This window comes from Rhea pennata, chromosome 1 (genome assembly GCF_028389875.1).
Source record: "Rhea pennata isolate bPtePen1 chromosome 1, bPtePen1.pri, whole genome shotgun sequence".
Lineage (NCBI taxonomy): Eukaryota > Metazoa > Chordata > Aves > Rheiformes > Rheidae > Rhea > Rhea pennata.
In genome coordinates this window covers 147,663,443-147,680,004 of record NC_084663.1, presented here as the reverse complement: position 1 = coordinate 147,680,004, position 16,562 = coordinate 147,663,443, and the positions used below count along the sequence as shown (strand labels likewise).

At 43.7% G+C, this 16,562-nt stretch overlaps 1 protein-coding gene across 1 annotated transcript; it reads right to left on the bottom strand.

The window, feature by feature from the left end:
• Positions 1-9,548: 9,548 nt before the first annotated feature.
• On the bottom strand, positions 9,549-15,696 carry NMS (neuromedin S; the record flags this gene model as incomplete). The annotated part of the gene is made up of 7 exons (XM_062578569.1): positions 9,549-9,587; positions 10,588-10,629; positions 11,067-11,102; positions 13,544-13,603; positions 15,024-15,074; positions 15,422-15,477; positions 15,636-15,696. Coding segments are annotated over 7 exons (345 nt in total), but the record flags the coding sequence as incomplete, so codon positions are not given.
• Positions 15,697-16,562: the final 866 nt, after the last annotated feature.

Sequence of the window (16,562 nt, the reverse complement as noted above, 5' to 3'; positions counted from 1 at the left end):
TGAAGAATAATATCCCTTGTGGCAGAAATTACTGATTCATGTTCTCTGGCTTCTCTCAGAAAGGTTATCAAGCAAGATGAATATCAGGGCAGTCTCTGGCCATTTGGGCTGTGCATTTACGCCTGCATGTGCCATTATCTACTCTACAGGACCACTGGTATTTTTCTAGACTTACTCTTCTTTCTAGTGTACTTGCTAAAAGTTAATGTAGCTCATCAAGTTTAGTACGAGCCCTAGTAGGGGCCACCAACAGATATAATGTCTGCAACTGAAGAGCAAATAATACAGTTATGATCCTTTATTGCTGTCTTTACACCACCACTAATACACCAGAAGAGAAATGACAGCTTTTCAGAAACATGGGGATAAAACAGTAACAAAAGTCTTTCCATTACAAGTGATACTAGTCTGAACAGTTTAGACTAGTGATACTACTCTGAACAGAAGGAATGCAGAGCCTGGTTTTACAAAGCATTTAAGTATGCCTTGAAGAATGCTTAAAGATTTACTGGAGCAGGGCTAATTGTACTGATAAATAAGGATATGTTTTAAAAGGTGGAAAGACTCTCTTAGTTAAGTGTTAATTTAAATTTAAGGATTAATTCTCTCACTTATGGAGAACTTCATGGAAAAATCTCACTACTTCATTAAAATAATTAATATTGCTGTTTATTCTAGACATAGTGATTGGGAATGCATTCAGACAAATACCCAGATCGCCAACTTTTGGCTTCCCCAAGAAGGAAGGAGGACTATTTTTTTATCAGATTGATTAATAGTCAATCTTTAAGATTTCAAAGTTATTTCTGAATAGAAATTAACTGGGTATTATAGCAGACCTTTGAGACTAGTAAGTAACCATACCCTTCTTTCACAAATGGGGAAGATAAGTCAGGCCGTAGGTGCTGATCTGCAGTGGTCATGCTTAGCTTTACACATGTGCATAAACCCCCGACCAATAAAGCATTTGTAAGTAAGGAAGTCATACACTTAACCAGTTCACTGAAACAAGGTTATGGGTATAAATCACGAAGGCCAGAACTAGCACTCAAACATCCAGTTTCCAGTTTTGTTCACTAACTATTCAGGTGCCTTACTCCTTTCATTTTTTGGATGTTCTCTTAAGAAAATACAGTTTCTGGCATCATGCTGCTTGCTTGCTTGTTTTTATGTCCTCATCTATTAACTTCTGAATCTGCTGACCAGTTCTATGCAAACACGATGGAGTGTCGAAACCATGATTTCGTGGTATAGTTTCAGGGAAATAGGCAACTGGGTAAAAGAAAGGGACCCTATGAGTGCCCTGACTGAAGCACAGTATGAAAAGCTACAGCATGAAAATATGCTAACGGAATGATAATAAAAACTGTCTTTTGTTAAACACAATATAGGAGATCCTCCTTGAAGCACAAATCTGTAAGAAAGAACTTCACTGGTCTTGCTGAACATGAATATACATGCTCATTTACCTTTTTTTCAAATAAGACATCAATTGGGCAGTAGTCTTGCAAGTGACTAGCTCTTTCCTATCCCAGGTTACAGATTTCAGCTCATGTATAGGCACCTGTAGCTGAGGCTGGTACGTGGCTTAGCTGTAAAGCAGAGCAATGAAAAATTTCAAAACACAGCACCTCTGGCAGCGCTCCTGTCACCGGTGCTGCAGAACACGTTTATCTTGATGTAGCGTTACTTTCTTAACTCAATTGTGGTATGGCACAATTGTCTGTCAAGGAAAATAGATGTTTTCAATAACACCCATTAGAAAATGTGTGTACACAGTACTCCACAATTCAGTGAAGGTGTGGGCAGCTGGAAAGCATGGAAATGAAATGATGCCTGGAAAAGCTCTTTTCCTTTTACCTCTCTAGAGGACTGATCTTGGTGATGGATGTATCAGTTTCGCAGAGTGCCTGCAGCTCGGTCTGCGCTGAGATTTGTGTGTTTCTAAGTTTGCCCTTCTGCATCCCCCCGTTCTTTTTAAGGAAAAGAAACGTCCCGTATTTTGGCCTCACATAGCTCTATCCAGGCAAGTACAAAAGATGCATAACGTCTTAGCTCATTCGTTACTCGAGTTAGGAGCAAAACAAGCACAGCGCGGCGGCGGCGGCGGCCACCGCACGGCGGTGATGTGTCACTGGCGCCCGCCGCGAGCCGGGCGGGTTCCCGAGCGCCTCCGGTTTGTAACCACAAATCCGGTAGCAGCATTGCCCTCTGCTGAGCAGTCCCAGTACTGCAGAGCCAACCCGTTTTCCTGAAAGACAAAACGCGTGCCCTGTTTTGGTGCTCCAGCAGTTACTAAAAGTAACGACTTTTCGTTATCTTTGTGCTCGCTAAATACACATAGTCAAGTCGCTGTGGAACTTAAGGAGAAAACGTGATATAAGGCTACAAAGTTGTAAAGAAAGGCTAAACTTCTTTTTCTGGTGTTTGTTTACACAACACACCATAGTCTGAGGTCTAGTCCATGGGCATTTCATACTATCCATCAGGATGTTTGGCTATAGAAAGTCCTTTTACTCCAGAGTCATGAGAGCAAACATGAACTGGGCTCCTGCACTGAATTAGACTCATATATTTTGTTACTCTTGTGATGGCTCACACATCCTTGGTGCTGTGATGCCAGCTCATGCATGTTCTGTATTTTTTTTAAAATAAATCATGGTTTATATTTAGATTTGTTATATTCTTCTGTTGTAAGATTAGGCAGCTGTACTCCAGTGACATTTAGTTATGTGTGTGCCTCCCTGTCATGTAGTAATTTAACAGGCAATATCTGAATTGCTGTATAGAAAAACCTGAGCACAGAAGCTTTGTGGTAAAGATGTTCAAAAGTTTTTCTTTCAAGTTTGCAGTCTGTTCTCCTTCAGACTTTCACTGTTGATTTCTCAGCAGGTTTAAGGGTGGTAGATAGATGGCATTTGGTGTATGAAGTTCTTTCCCCTAGAAAAATTTTAAATTTTTAGGTGATGACTAATAACTGGTCACAGTTATGAAGTCAGTCATATTTTTACCACTTTACTATGGAAAAAGTAGATCCAGAAACAGCTACAGAAGCAGAGTTGATGGCTGCTTTCAGCTGTTCAGTAGAATGTCTATTGTGCCACTTATATCCGTCACTGATGGATATCAAAGTGATAGACGTATGGATTAAGATCAGTTTATACATGCTCAGTGGTCCAGCCACGTCAAGCATTTGCTTTTGCCGTATTTAATAAGATGAGAGGCTGCAATTGCAATGCATGAGTTACCTGAAACGGGCAAGCAAGATAAGTCTTTAGAGCAGTCTACATATGAGCATCTATCTCAGCTGCCAGTAGAGACTCTGCAGTCATGGTTTTAGTCTAACACCCCAGCAAAGGAGTCAACATTTTCTTGTAGTATTTAGAAAAATGAGCATATCCATCTCGTAGCAGGAGTTCACTCTGCAGTCTCACATGCAGTGGTAAAGCTGGAAGAGGAAACCAGCAGCTTTTGGCCTGCCTGTCAAGAAGTTGCATAACTTCTTCTGAATTGACTGTGTTAAGCAAATGGCTTTAAATCTACAGAAGGCAGATTTAAATTGCTGCAGCTACTTCTGTCACATCACCTGCTGAGGATCATGGAGATGAGACAAGCAGTCAGCTGCTGCGTTTTTAGTTCCCAGATGGTATTTCGTGTCATGCATACATGACTATTATGTCACTGGCCATTGGTTAGTCCACATTGCCCTTCACCTGAGTGCCTTTCTGGGGTTGTCAAAGGACTCTGGTTTGTGTATAGTTCGAGTCCACACATCACAAACCAGCTTTTCCTTTTTTTTTCTGTAACCCATATGTTTCCTTTTCTGTGTTGGAGTATTTTCTCTCATCATACATAAGCGTTCCAGAAGACACTGACCTTCCCAGAGCTTCCCTGTAGCTCTGGAGAAATACAACATTAGCGAGATACCATTTGTCAGAGTTGTTTGTAACATGAGATAAAAATAAGTAAAGTATAAGTGCTGAGCTCTTTAAGATCAAAGCTACTTCTCCAGAAGCAGCCAGAGCAAAACACACTAGCTATTCAAGAAAATAATGCTATTACTCTTTCTGTAAATGAAACATAATTAGGAATAAATCTTTCACCATAATGTGACACTGAAGAGAAAAATGCTGCTTGTACTTATTTCAGACTTTTGTAACTTAGAGTCCAAGCCCGGTTTCTGTCTTTCTTGAGAATTATATCACCAAGAAAAGATAATTGTGCCTATAAATCTTCTTTCTCCTTAGTGTCAGATATACTGTGAATCTTTCCTCATTTTAAGCTTATCGCTTCTGGGCAGCAACTTCCATGGGCATTGTTCCTCTCCTTTTCACCCCAACCTTTAAAACACAAATGAAGGATTTTATCATTCCTCTCTTCAAACTCTTCCTTGCCTTGCTAACCAACCTCACTTCATTCAGTCTACCACCTTTCCTTAACTTTTGCTTTTCCTTTCTGCTGGGCTCTCTCCTGTAGGTCCCTCTCTTTCTTCTTCAGTGCTACTCTGTATGTGAAGTCTTCCCTGTAATGAATAGAGTGTGGTGCCTCCCATGTCATAGTCTTTACAGCTTTTTATTCATTCCCATTATCTCTCTGTTTTCCCCAATGCCATGTTGTTTGACTATCTGCAGCTACCCAGCCCCTCTTCTGCAAAGCTGCAGTTGATTACTCTTCAGTATCTTACCCCCGTGCTTAGTGACAAGTACATATTTTTTCCAGATGTATCTTTGCCCAGACCCTTCTATATGCTGACCTTGCCTTCCAGTGCTTGCAGTCCCACTCAGCTTGCTGCTGCCTGTAGGTTTAGTACGGGTGTTCCTGCTGTGGGAGCCAATGCTAGCAGAGCCGACAGGACCTCACGCGGTAAATTTTGCCAAGGAAATTCCAGTAAAAAATTAATGCTATCGATTGCTTTAGTTCTCCTCCAACCAGTTCACAGCTTCAGTTCAGCGAAGTCCTTCTTTGCTGCTAAAGGGCCAATCCTGCATCCTTTCAGCAAAAAAAATGTGCACCTAGCCTGCAAGTCCTACCTGACTCAAGGTAGGTCTGTATGGTGTAATTCACCTGCACATGAAAAGGGCACTCAGGTTTCTTCTCTGCTCCATGCACTGCTCCTTTGTGGGCAGTGTCTCCCACCAGTGGATGCATCTCCAGGCTCTTCACCTCATGCTCTGCTGAGTAATGCTTTGTAGAAGGGGCTGGTTCTGACAGTCCAGGCTTTTAACGCAGGAGGTCCTGGGCCAGTTGGAAGTGATTTTCAAGGTAAATTACACAGCATGAAGTTGTGTGCTCTTCAGCATGCCTTCCTTCCCTAGAGCCGGCAGAACTGTCTCTGAATGGATACTCTAAGCTCTGGCAACTAGTCCCTTGAGTTGAATAAGTCTTATAAAAACAAATTCCCCTTTGTGGTTTAAATATATTGCCTCTCGGTGTAATTGAATCTCTCTCGTTGCTCCTTTTCATTACAAGCGAATGGGTAAGCATTGGATTTACTCTTCTAAGCACACTGATTACTTTGTATACCCTGTCACGTCCATTTTTATTTGTCTCTCCTCTTGCTGGCACTGGGAGCAGAGCTGTCAATCCATTTTCTCGTAGAAAGTTTTTCTGTACTTCTAATTGTTGTTGTCACGTGTATGTGGGCGCCTGTCAGATTTTTGCTATGGATTTTGAAGTGGGATGTTCAGAAGAAGATTCAGGTCAAGCATGACCTTTACATTTCAATATTATTACTCTCTCCTGTTCTTCAGGTGACATTTCTGGTTTTGATTGTTACTCCAGTGAGGAAAGGTTTCCACTGAGCAGTGAACAAAACTGCCCTGTGCATTTTCCAGAGAAGCTGCAATTACTGCAGAAACATAGCTGAAGAATCTGAGTTATTTCCTCACTTGATAATTACCACATGTTCATCAGTTTTATTTAACAGATTTTGAGGCCAAAAGGAATCTATAAATATTGTTCTTGAAACCTGTTGTGGATGGAGAGAGCCACTGTCCACTGTGGGAGCACAGCAGGAGTTGCCCACAGTGCAGTACTCATGTGGACCCGAGCAAAACTTCCTGCTGTGTCCTCTGATGTGACAACATTGCTGTGCTTTTGTATCATTATCTTGTATTTATTTGCACTACCACAGTGCACCCCCACTACTTGTGTTTGGCGTAGCTGTTTCTTCCAGAAGGGCATCCCAGCTGGCTTCAAATACTGAGTAAGTGATGGAGAAGTCAGCCCTCTCTTTGGTAGCTTTTCCACTGACTAATCACTTCCACTGACCTTTTACAGCAGTGATCAATGGCAACAATGTGGCTCTGCTAACTTACAGGTCTTAACTGCCCTGAGCAGCCTCCCTGGGATCCCTACCCATGCACCCTCTGCCCATGGCCCAGGAGCTCCAACCAAGCCCCAGCCTGGGCCATCAGCCATGGCCTGACCCTGCTCAGATGCTGTGGGACTATGCTGTGGTTGGCATGGGCACTGCTTCTCTTGGGGTTACTCACAGCTCATCCCCCTTGGTGGAGCAGCCCTACTCGCGCTGCTCCCTGACAAACAGCAGTGACACTGCTGGCACAGGTGCTCCTCTTGTTCCAGTCAGCCACTGCAGGAGAACAAACCCCAGACACCAACCTAAACCCCACTTCACACACACACGCACCAAGAGGACCATTTTTGGTAGTTTAGCCTTGTAAATGTCATGTCAGGAGTCTGACAGACTTGAGCACCAAGGGAGCGGGGGGAATGCCTGGCCCTGGACAAGGAAAAGCAGGCTTGCTTCCTGCACCAGGCTCTAAGCCCAGGTTTTGCTTAGTTTTATCAGGAAACTGTGCCTGCAGCATGACCAGCATGGTGCTGGCACTGCTGAGAGGGTGGTGAATGATGGCATGATGCAAAAATGACAGTCATTTTTTTTTGTTTTTTTTTAAGACAGATGAGTTCCTGCTTCTGTTTCATGCAAATCAGTGCCAGCGTAACTGAGATGTGCCAAGTCACGGTATAGGACTGAGCAACCAAGGAGGAAAGTGGGATACGAAGAAGGGCTTGAGCAAGTACTGGGGAACTGCAACCTGGCATGACTCCACCAGACAGGCTTCCTATGCCAGACCTGAGTTTTTACTGTAATAATAGCCCTTCCTCTTCCTAAGAAAGTAGCTGCTTAATGCCTTGTGTTTTCTCCCCATAAATGTCTCCACTTACTGAAAACAAACCACTCTACTCCCTATGGTGCAAATACCAATGGCTGCACCACAGGTTTAAATTCATTTCAGTGGAAGGTGTAGATGCTCAGATCATCTCTCATGATTCATTTCTGCTTTATGACATCCAGGAAGGCAAGGCTGAAAGAATACTTCATCTCATCAAATAGTGCCAGTATGTAACAGAGGTACTTGATCCACTCCCTTCAGAGTTCTTTGGATTCACCATACTCAATGCCTTTTTTATTCAAATTAATTATTCAAAATAAGAATTCATTAAAATATCCATGATAATTTCAATACCTTATCACACTATTTGAGATGTATATTCTGAAAGCCCGGGAAAAGATATTATCTTGTGAAATGGGCAGGCTTGTTATCATGACCCTATTAAAGAGGAAATCATAAATGGAAAATGCACCATTGGAAGTACTAAAATGTTACCTATATTCATTTGAATGATTTCATTTGAACACATTTGGAACCAGACATTGGTATATTACAGCCCAATGAAATCTAGTACTTGCTACAACAAAAAAGGACAACAAAAAGAATTAATGATTGCAAATTTATTACGTGGAACAGTAAATTCCAGACAACCGAGTCACATAATAGACAAACTGTCCAACAGGAAATTTCTTTTCTTTGTATGAAGCAAGTCGTCAGCCTGGTAAGCGGACCCACGCACTTCATACTCTGTGATATTCTGAAACAAACAGATGCAATGACATACTTTATGTTAAAGGTCTGGATCTGAATGTGATGCTGTATTCAGTGTGGTCATTCCCAAAGGTAGAAACAGAAGTTTGAAATTCTAGCTCCATCAGGTTAAAATAGGTGAAATTTTGAAAGTTTGAGTAAGTGCCCAGATCTGTTATTTGTACTCGCACGTGAATCCTTACTCCTCACACAGCTCTCCTCTCTCCACCATGCCCTGCCTCACTGTGCTTCTTTTTAGGGGGCTGAAGGCCCAGTTTTCACCTTGCAGCCCAGTTACCTTAGGGCACTGAGCTGTGGATAAAATTTATGGCTATATGTACGACGAGCATCATTATACGCTAATAGTTTCCATGATAGCACTTAAACAAGATTTAACATAGTAATTCTGATGTCACCAGGGTACTTCAGACAGAGCATTTGGGTGTGAGTTTGCTCTAATTGTTGCTGAAGTGTTTTGCTGAAAAGCTATAGGCACACTCTGTCTGTTTGGCTTCTTTTGGGGGCTGTCAGCTCATGCTTCTGGTTCCTCAGAGTAACAGATTTGGTAACATTAGGGACCAGTGGGTTCATCTGTTCTGTGTATACCATCCCATGCAGCACCCAACCACTTTTCATACTAGTTATGAAACATTTCATACACACATGTGGGCCTAAATAACATCCTGGCTCAGACCAAAGATCCATATACTTGCACATCTTCCTTTTGGCAGTGGGAAATGATGGATGCCCAAGGCACAGCCTAAGACCATGGCGAACACGTTGTGATGCTGCTCCACACTACTCTCCCAGTTTCTGGTTGCTTTCCTTCTAAAATGGTTTAATCTTGAACATACAGCAAATATGTTCTTTACTTGTCAGTTTTCCATACAAAGCTTCTTTGCTATCCTTCTGTCCTCTCCCAAAAAGCAACCCTTCTAGTTGGCCATCAAAGCAATTCTGATGCCGCAGATAGGAAAGGATATATTTTTTATTATTATTTTGAGAGTTCTGAATAACTGAAAGAAGAGAGACTGAAAGAGGGGACACATGCATGGACTGTCTTCTCTGTTTTCCCATTAAAGTTCACCAAGACCTTAAACAGATCCTTATTATCAGCACTCACTGTCCTCCTTCCTTGCACCTCCACCCTTGCTCTTTATAGTCAGTATTTATGCAAAACAAGGTCTTAATCCTGATGTGACCATGACTCCCATCTGCATGCAGAGATCTATGTTAGTGGCTTCTCATGCAGCATTAGGGGACTGTACATCTCTAGGAACAGAGATGAGATAACATACTTATCACCGTTAAGGGTCTGGTAAGTTTTTGTACTCCAAGGACAATTTAGACACTTTGGCAAAAAGGATTATTTTAAAACTTTACCATTTCTAGCCCATCTTCATCATTCTGTAGAGGATGAAAGCTCTTCCTTAGTGCACCTCTTTGGAGGAACAAATAATAGACATGCCTTTTGCCGAAAACGTACCCTGTAAGCCTCCTAGCATGAAAGACAGCACCTTTGCCCAAACTGCTCTCAGTGACCATATAAAATATCCATAAGGGAATCTAGCTTTGTAACATAATACTGCTCTGTCACCCTTTCTGTCCCAAGGATCACTATTACTGTCAAAACAAAACAAATTCTTGCCTCTTTTGGATGCCCTACTCACCACTGCCTTCGATAGTTCTTCCATTTCGAGGCTGGAAAATATAATTAGATGGTCATACAGAGGTACTGGACATTAGATTCATAAACACACCAAAATATATCGCCTGTCATGGAGACAGCGGATATAACAAGGATGCAGCAAGATTTCCAACAAGGGTACAATATGTTAAACACCAGGGGGATCCATGCAGGATGGGTTTTGCTTTTGAATCTAGGAAATCTTTGCACAACCTCTGACCTAATAGCTAAACAATCTGACTTTAATTATCCTTATTAAAGATCTTGATCCCAATTCATCAAAGTCCTAAGCAGAAGCTTAAAAAAGAGCATATAAATGCCATGACTGAAAGTACTTGCCCAGACATGTTTGAAATTGGACTAAAATTTAAATGACAGATGAGCTAGGACTCTGGTTATCTGTCAGGACCTCATTTAAAAAAATTTTTTTTTGATGTGCTGAAGATGTTAATAAAAATTAGTTTGGTCTTAATCATATACTGCATCAATGCAGGCATATCCTGCATTAGAACCTGCCACAGTTCAGCAAGCCAATGGGTGAAAATTCAACCAAGATGATGTCCGTAATTTTGCTTTGGCAAAATTTATCCTGTTATACAGTGCATCGTTTCTGACTAACCAGACCTATCAGACCATGTTAACACTCAGTTCATGTATATTTTTTATCTGGTGAATTTAATACCTGTGCATGTTGACAGTCTCAGAGATACAAGCCACATGCTACTTCCTATCTTTCAATGGTCTGGCTCAAGATACCACATTTGCAGAGTTATCTCTCCAAAAGAAAAATGTTTAATCCATTAGTACTCCACATCTCATTATCTCATGGTCTTTTATTTGAACCAGAGGTTTCTAAGCAATGGCTCCCAATGCTTTCAAGTGAGGGATGTTTAGCATCTATTTAAAACAGGGGCAGCAAGACACAGCCTTACTTGTAAAGGTAAACAGTTGTTCATATGCAGATACATAATATTGTCTGTTATTCAGAATTTTGAAAGGAAAAGATTCAGATACCCTGAAAAGGAAAAAGGGCCGTCCCAGAATCCCATGACTGTCCTGTAAAACAAAACACAAACCATTAATGAAATATTTTAAACTCAATTGCATAGATCTGTTGACAAGTTCCAGTGTCATTCCATAAGAATATTAGTAATTGCCTTTTTGGCAGCATGCAAACAACTAGATGTTGCTAGTCCTCAATGCCCATTCATCTGGAATGCTGATTAAAAATCAATACCCAAAAGGTATCAATTGTCAAGATTGTCAAGAACTATCCTTTCTATGTAGTGTAAATATACTAAATTTCCATAATTCAAGATTCATGGGCTTTAGAAAATGTATAAAAGGAAGCTTTACACATGGCGGATTGCTTTGCAGAAGCAAGATCCGTACAGCTCTCTTCTCCACCATTTCAAAAAAGGGAGCTGACTAAAATAGGGGAAGGACCATGCTCCTCTGCCCACTGCCACTTGCCTGGCATTACATTCACATACCTTCTTTGTAAACTCTGCTGCAACAATTTGTGATTCCTGCAAGGTGGCAGAGTATATTAATCAAGATGCTGTCATTTTTTTTTGGTTTGTTACAATATTCCTCTACCACTGGTTAATCCATGCAAGAAAAGAGAGTAGTATATATATCACAGACAACTATGAGAACAGCAGCAGCAAATGGACCTGTTTAAAGGCTTATTTTAAATCCTGCTTTAACCAGCTTAGCTCCTCGTTCCTCATGCTTTCATTGCCGTAAAGCAATGCGCAGTCGTGCTCTGGACGAAGCAGAGCTCAGGCTGAGGAGAGCACAGAAGCATCATCCATCAGGTCTGAGTCATACTGATGGCACTTCTCTTGGTAAAACGTGGCTGCTCCCCACCTTTCAGATTGCCCTTGCATTTTAAACCGGTCATGACCACTGCTCCTAAGCTCTGCCCATGCCATGTGCATTCTCCAGGGAATTGCTCATTTGCCTACTCAGGAACAGAAACTTTCGCCATGATTCGCGGGGAGCAGGCCGAGCTCAGTGTCTAGGAAAGCCCTGAGCCTGCGGTGCGATACACCCGAGCAGCTCCTGCAAGGCTCGGGAGCCCCTCGGCTCATGGCACAGCTACCCTGTGCTGCCTGCACCTGGCCTGGCCCTGGCAGGAGAGCCCCGGGAGCTGCCGCAGCAGGCACACCAGCAAATGGGTTTCCTTATCTGGGACGGGCTTGAAAACTGGTACGTGTAATGAGCAAGGATGTGAAGACAGAGGGGCAGAACATGGGCAAAGGATGTGGATGGGAAGCTGGAGAGAAGGAATACAAAAAGAAAGAAGGAGCGAGTAAGGATTCAGGTTATGAGACAGAGGTGATTGTAATGTAGCTGAATTTAGATACTTAGTTCCTTTTGATGCCTCTAAAAGCATCATCCAGAAGATTTACCAAAAGATTAGAAATCGAAAATAAATATTCTATTTAGTTCTCTCAAAAGATTAAGGCGTTCTCCAGATGGTGTTCAAGTCCTATTAATGCCAAAGTTCTGGTTGACTTTGACTTTCATGGTGCTAAGGCATCATTCTCCTCATTGAAACACAATCTACCTTCTCTAATTTGTAACTCTGATTCAATCAAAATTTTTAAAAAAGAATTCACATATACAGAATCATGTAGAAAGCTCAAGTCCAGCTGAAATCAGTAGTATATCATATCTGTTTCGTTGGTAGCACTATGTATATAGACTCATGTTTGCAGTGTGTTCCCAAGATTCCTTGTGGGCTTAGGAAGTGTAACTTTGTGTTCTAACAGATTGGAACAGCTGGGCAAAAATCAGCATTTTTGCATATCTCTTTTTCCACACCCCACATTTAGATTTGATCTACCATTTAATCAGAACACGCCTGGAAATCCTACCATAAGTGACTATCCAGCAAATATTAGTCTTGTCTCTTGAAGGGATACTTCATGAGAGCCAGCTCCCAACCTGGAGGACTCATAGCACAGGGTGAATTTTTGGCAAAATCAGTAACTACACTACTGACTAGGAATAAGGCTCCACTCAAAGTTACTGGATGATTTTGGATGTTCCCTAATTAGCTAAGCTGTAGAAGCAGAGGGGTCAAAATTGAACTGAACACACTTACTAGATATTTGAGATTAAACTGCTAGGATTTTTTGTATAATGAACTTCAGTACTGTAGAGTTTTCTAGCTATTTTAGCAAAATATGCTTGAAATTATAACAAGCTAAAGACACTGGCAAGAAGAGATAATGAAATACATTTCAAAATAGCTTCTATTATTGTCTTGAAGGCTTTCCTTGTGATTTGAGAAAACAGAGGATTCAAAAGCTCTACAACTGTACTGGCCTTTTCAGCTAAGGAGAATCATACCTAAGAAAATCAATGTGCCTTTTACTGGAAAGGTTCTTGATTATCTGATGATGATAGGAAAGTGCTGAACAGCAAAACTGAAATCAGCCCAGGTCCTAATGTGACTGATGAAGGGGGAAGAGTCTCCAATATCTTGCAGACTTAAGCTTTTAGTTCTGAACCTAAGCACGAATGGAGTACTAAAACCAGTAAAGCAACTTGCATACTTTTATGTTCAGCATGATCTTAGGTACTCTGTTGAACCAATATTGTGTATACTGTTAGCATATTTAATCCGGCATTATTCAAAAGTGAGGGTTAGGTTAAAATACTGACCCCAGCTGTAAGTGGATACGCTGCTTCTTGAGCTCTGAATTGGTGAAATAAAAATGATACAAGAACAGCAATTTGATATATAATGTAATAGTGTTAATGCAAACATGCAAACTACCAATGAGAATAAATCTTTCATATACTTCCTGGTTATCCTCCTAGGCTTTCTAAACCATGGTGGTATTAAATTATACTCTATCATTTTGAGAAAAATGTTAGGAAGTTGGTTCTGAGGGTCTGTTTTCTAAGTTTAAGGAGGGGATGCTGTTAAGTAAGAGAAAGAATTACACCTTACCTCATTTGTATGCATGCTGTTAAATATGGAATAACAAAGATCCAAAACAGTACTGGAGATCTGAAAAATCAAACAGTACTTTAATACACATCTGTTGATAGGGTGTGATGTACATGGTTTTATAGAAAACAGGCCTGATTCCAATCTCAGCACAAGTTAAATTGAGCATGTTCCCACTAAAAGTGCTGACAGCAGGGAAAGACTTACTGAAGCTGTTATGAGATGAATAACTAGAATTTCCTATGAGGAAAATAGATATAATATCACTAATGTTGTCAATATAGTCTTGTGAGGTAAAGAGACTTTAATCTGTCTCTTATATTTAAAATACATTTTCCTGTGCTATGTGTTTTAGAAATAGGTGGGGGTTTTGACATATTTTACCTACACTCACTTTCATCTATAATCACCTCAACCAATCAGTACTATAATATAAGCACTTATAACCATACACTGAAATAAATAACATGTCAGAAGTTGCTCACTATGTATTTGACTCAGAACCCACTATGTTTCACAGGGATGATTTTATCACTTCCAAAGAACTGGAAATAATGTCCCTGCTGTACATTTTTAAACACAGTGTATCTGGTCAGGAACGTTTTCCATGTAGCGTATTAAGATCAGTATGGTCAAGTCATAAACTGGTAGGATAAGTGGTCAAGTGCTGGATCTGCGCTAAAGTCGATTACAAGAGCTCTGATGATAGTAGGGACTCCAAAAAAGCAATGGAAAAAGGATGGTTAAACTGGCACTTCCCGAAAAGAGGAGCAAGTCCCACACTCACTTCCACAGGATGAGGATTTGCTTATGTAACTGATCACAGTGGACAAGAAATAGCCACAGCTTCAAAGGCAGTAAAACTTAAGACACCTGAACAACTGGCTCTGGGAACTACTTTCCACCAATCTTGATTTACAAAACTGAAATATTTCAAGGGAAAAAAAAGAAAGCATAAAATGCTCAACATTTCATAAGAACTGCTGCCCCTACAGAGCTTTTCTCTGCCTTTCATGAAAATGACCCTTGGGCTTGCTGTTGAATGCAGTGGGGCTGCTCGGAGTTGCTCAGTTGCCTAAGCTGAGTAAACTGCAAGCTATGGGCTCATTTCATGGAAATGAGCCGTGAAGCCTCCCGCTGGCTCCGCTCCCTTCCAGGCACCCTGCAGAAAACCCACCCACCCACCGAGAGCACCGTGCAGCAGCAGGGACGCAGGCAGGATCCTGCCTCCGACTCCCCCGTTACTTTTCCCTCTGGGGCCAGCCACCCCGGTGGGGGGAAGAAGAGCCCGTTTTTTCTGCCCGAGGGCTGTGCTGGCTCTGCAGGGAGGACAGCGCCCATGCCAGCGAGCTTGCGGCGTTCCCAGGGCGGCCAGCCGTGCGGAGGGGTCCTGGGCACGGGCGGCAGCTGAAGCCGGTGGGCAGCGCCGAGCGCGCTGAGAGAGGCCCTGCTGACCAAGCACGCCGCGCCGTCGGTTTACCTGCGGTTGATTAGACAGTTCCATCCACTGACTGAAACACAGCGCCAGTTGCTTAAAAAGGCAAATAAAAAGGCAAAGATTAGGCATTAAGAGTGGGGTTTCGTACCTTGGGATCGCTCAGTTATTGGCTTCTGCTAGCCCCGGCGTCCCGTCCTGCATGCGGCTGGGCATCGTGCTGCCGTGCGCATACAGGCAGCAACGGGGCTCAGCCTCCGCTGTCACGTCCACCCACCCAGGGATTTCCTAGCTTTTTTCCCTCCTATGGGCACGTCTCATTTCCCAGCTTCTCTGGCCAGTCGGGAGCGGACGGCTCTGCCCTGCACTCTGAACACGCGTTGCCTTCAGGACGGCCGGGAAAAGGAGAAGGGAAAGCAGAAGAAGGAGAAGAAAAGGCATACCTGACTTTTGGGGAGGTCCGCGCCGTCCAAGTGGCGGGAGCGCGGCTGGGGGAACCCTGCAGGGGACACAGGCGGGCTGTGCCGAGATGCCGACGGGCGCCCGCGGAGCCCGCAGCCGACGGGGCGGGCGCCGCTCGGGCGGAGACACCGCTTTGGAAGGATTTGGGGATGCTTTTCCTCCCCCCCGCCCCGTCTAGCGGAGGGCCGGCCGTACCTGAGCCCCGCGGCAGGGCGCAGAGGCAGCAGGCGGCGAGGAGCCAGGGCAGCGCGGGCGGGCGGGCGGCGCGGCGGGACGGCGGCGGGGGCATCGCGGGGCGGCGGCGGCGGTGGCTCCCGCGACTGGGCGTCCCCGGGCGGCGGCGGCGGCGGCGGCGGCGCCTTTATGGGGCCGCGCCGAGAGCGGGGCGCGGCGGAGCCAATGGGCTCCGGGGAGGCCCCGCTGCCCCGGCCCCCAGCCGCCGCCGAGCCCGCGCCCCGCCGCCCCCCGCCCCGCGCTGCCCGCTCCGCAAGCCCTCTCCCGTCCCCCCGCCCGTCCCCCCGCGCCCTGCTCCCTCCTGCCCTGTTCCCCACTCCAGCGCCGGAGTCGGGGCGCAGCTTTCCCCAAGCTGGCCCAGGGCAATGGAGTTCGCCCACTTGTGTTGCTCGATTGCTGGGAGGGGTCTGAAAAATACCTAAATAATCAAGCCCCGGGGAAATCCGAGGCCTCACCAGTTTCATGGACGCTAGTGGAGCTTGAGCCACTGACCACTCATTGCTAGGCACTTTTGAGACCTTGGCCCAAAGAAGCTGTTATTCTAGAAGAGGGCAGAGACATGAAGGGCAGAAGAAGCCATGCAAACATGAAGGGACAGGAAAGGAAGGTTTTTTTTAAATTATTTTTTAGCAGAAAGGTCTCTTTCATAGTAGGGCTTATAACGCTTTGGAAAATGTTTCTCCTTGCAGCAGCTTGGGAAATAAAGTTTGCCTTCTAATTAAAAAGGATGTGAGTTTTCCTGTTGGACAGTGTAGTGGTTATCACATCTGCTTTACATGCTGAAGGTCCTGAGTTAAAGCCGCAGTGGAGCCAGCACCAGGAAATCGTTGGGAGGTTGGACTAGATGACCTCCAGAGGTCCCTTCCAACCTTACTGATTCTGTAACAG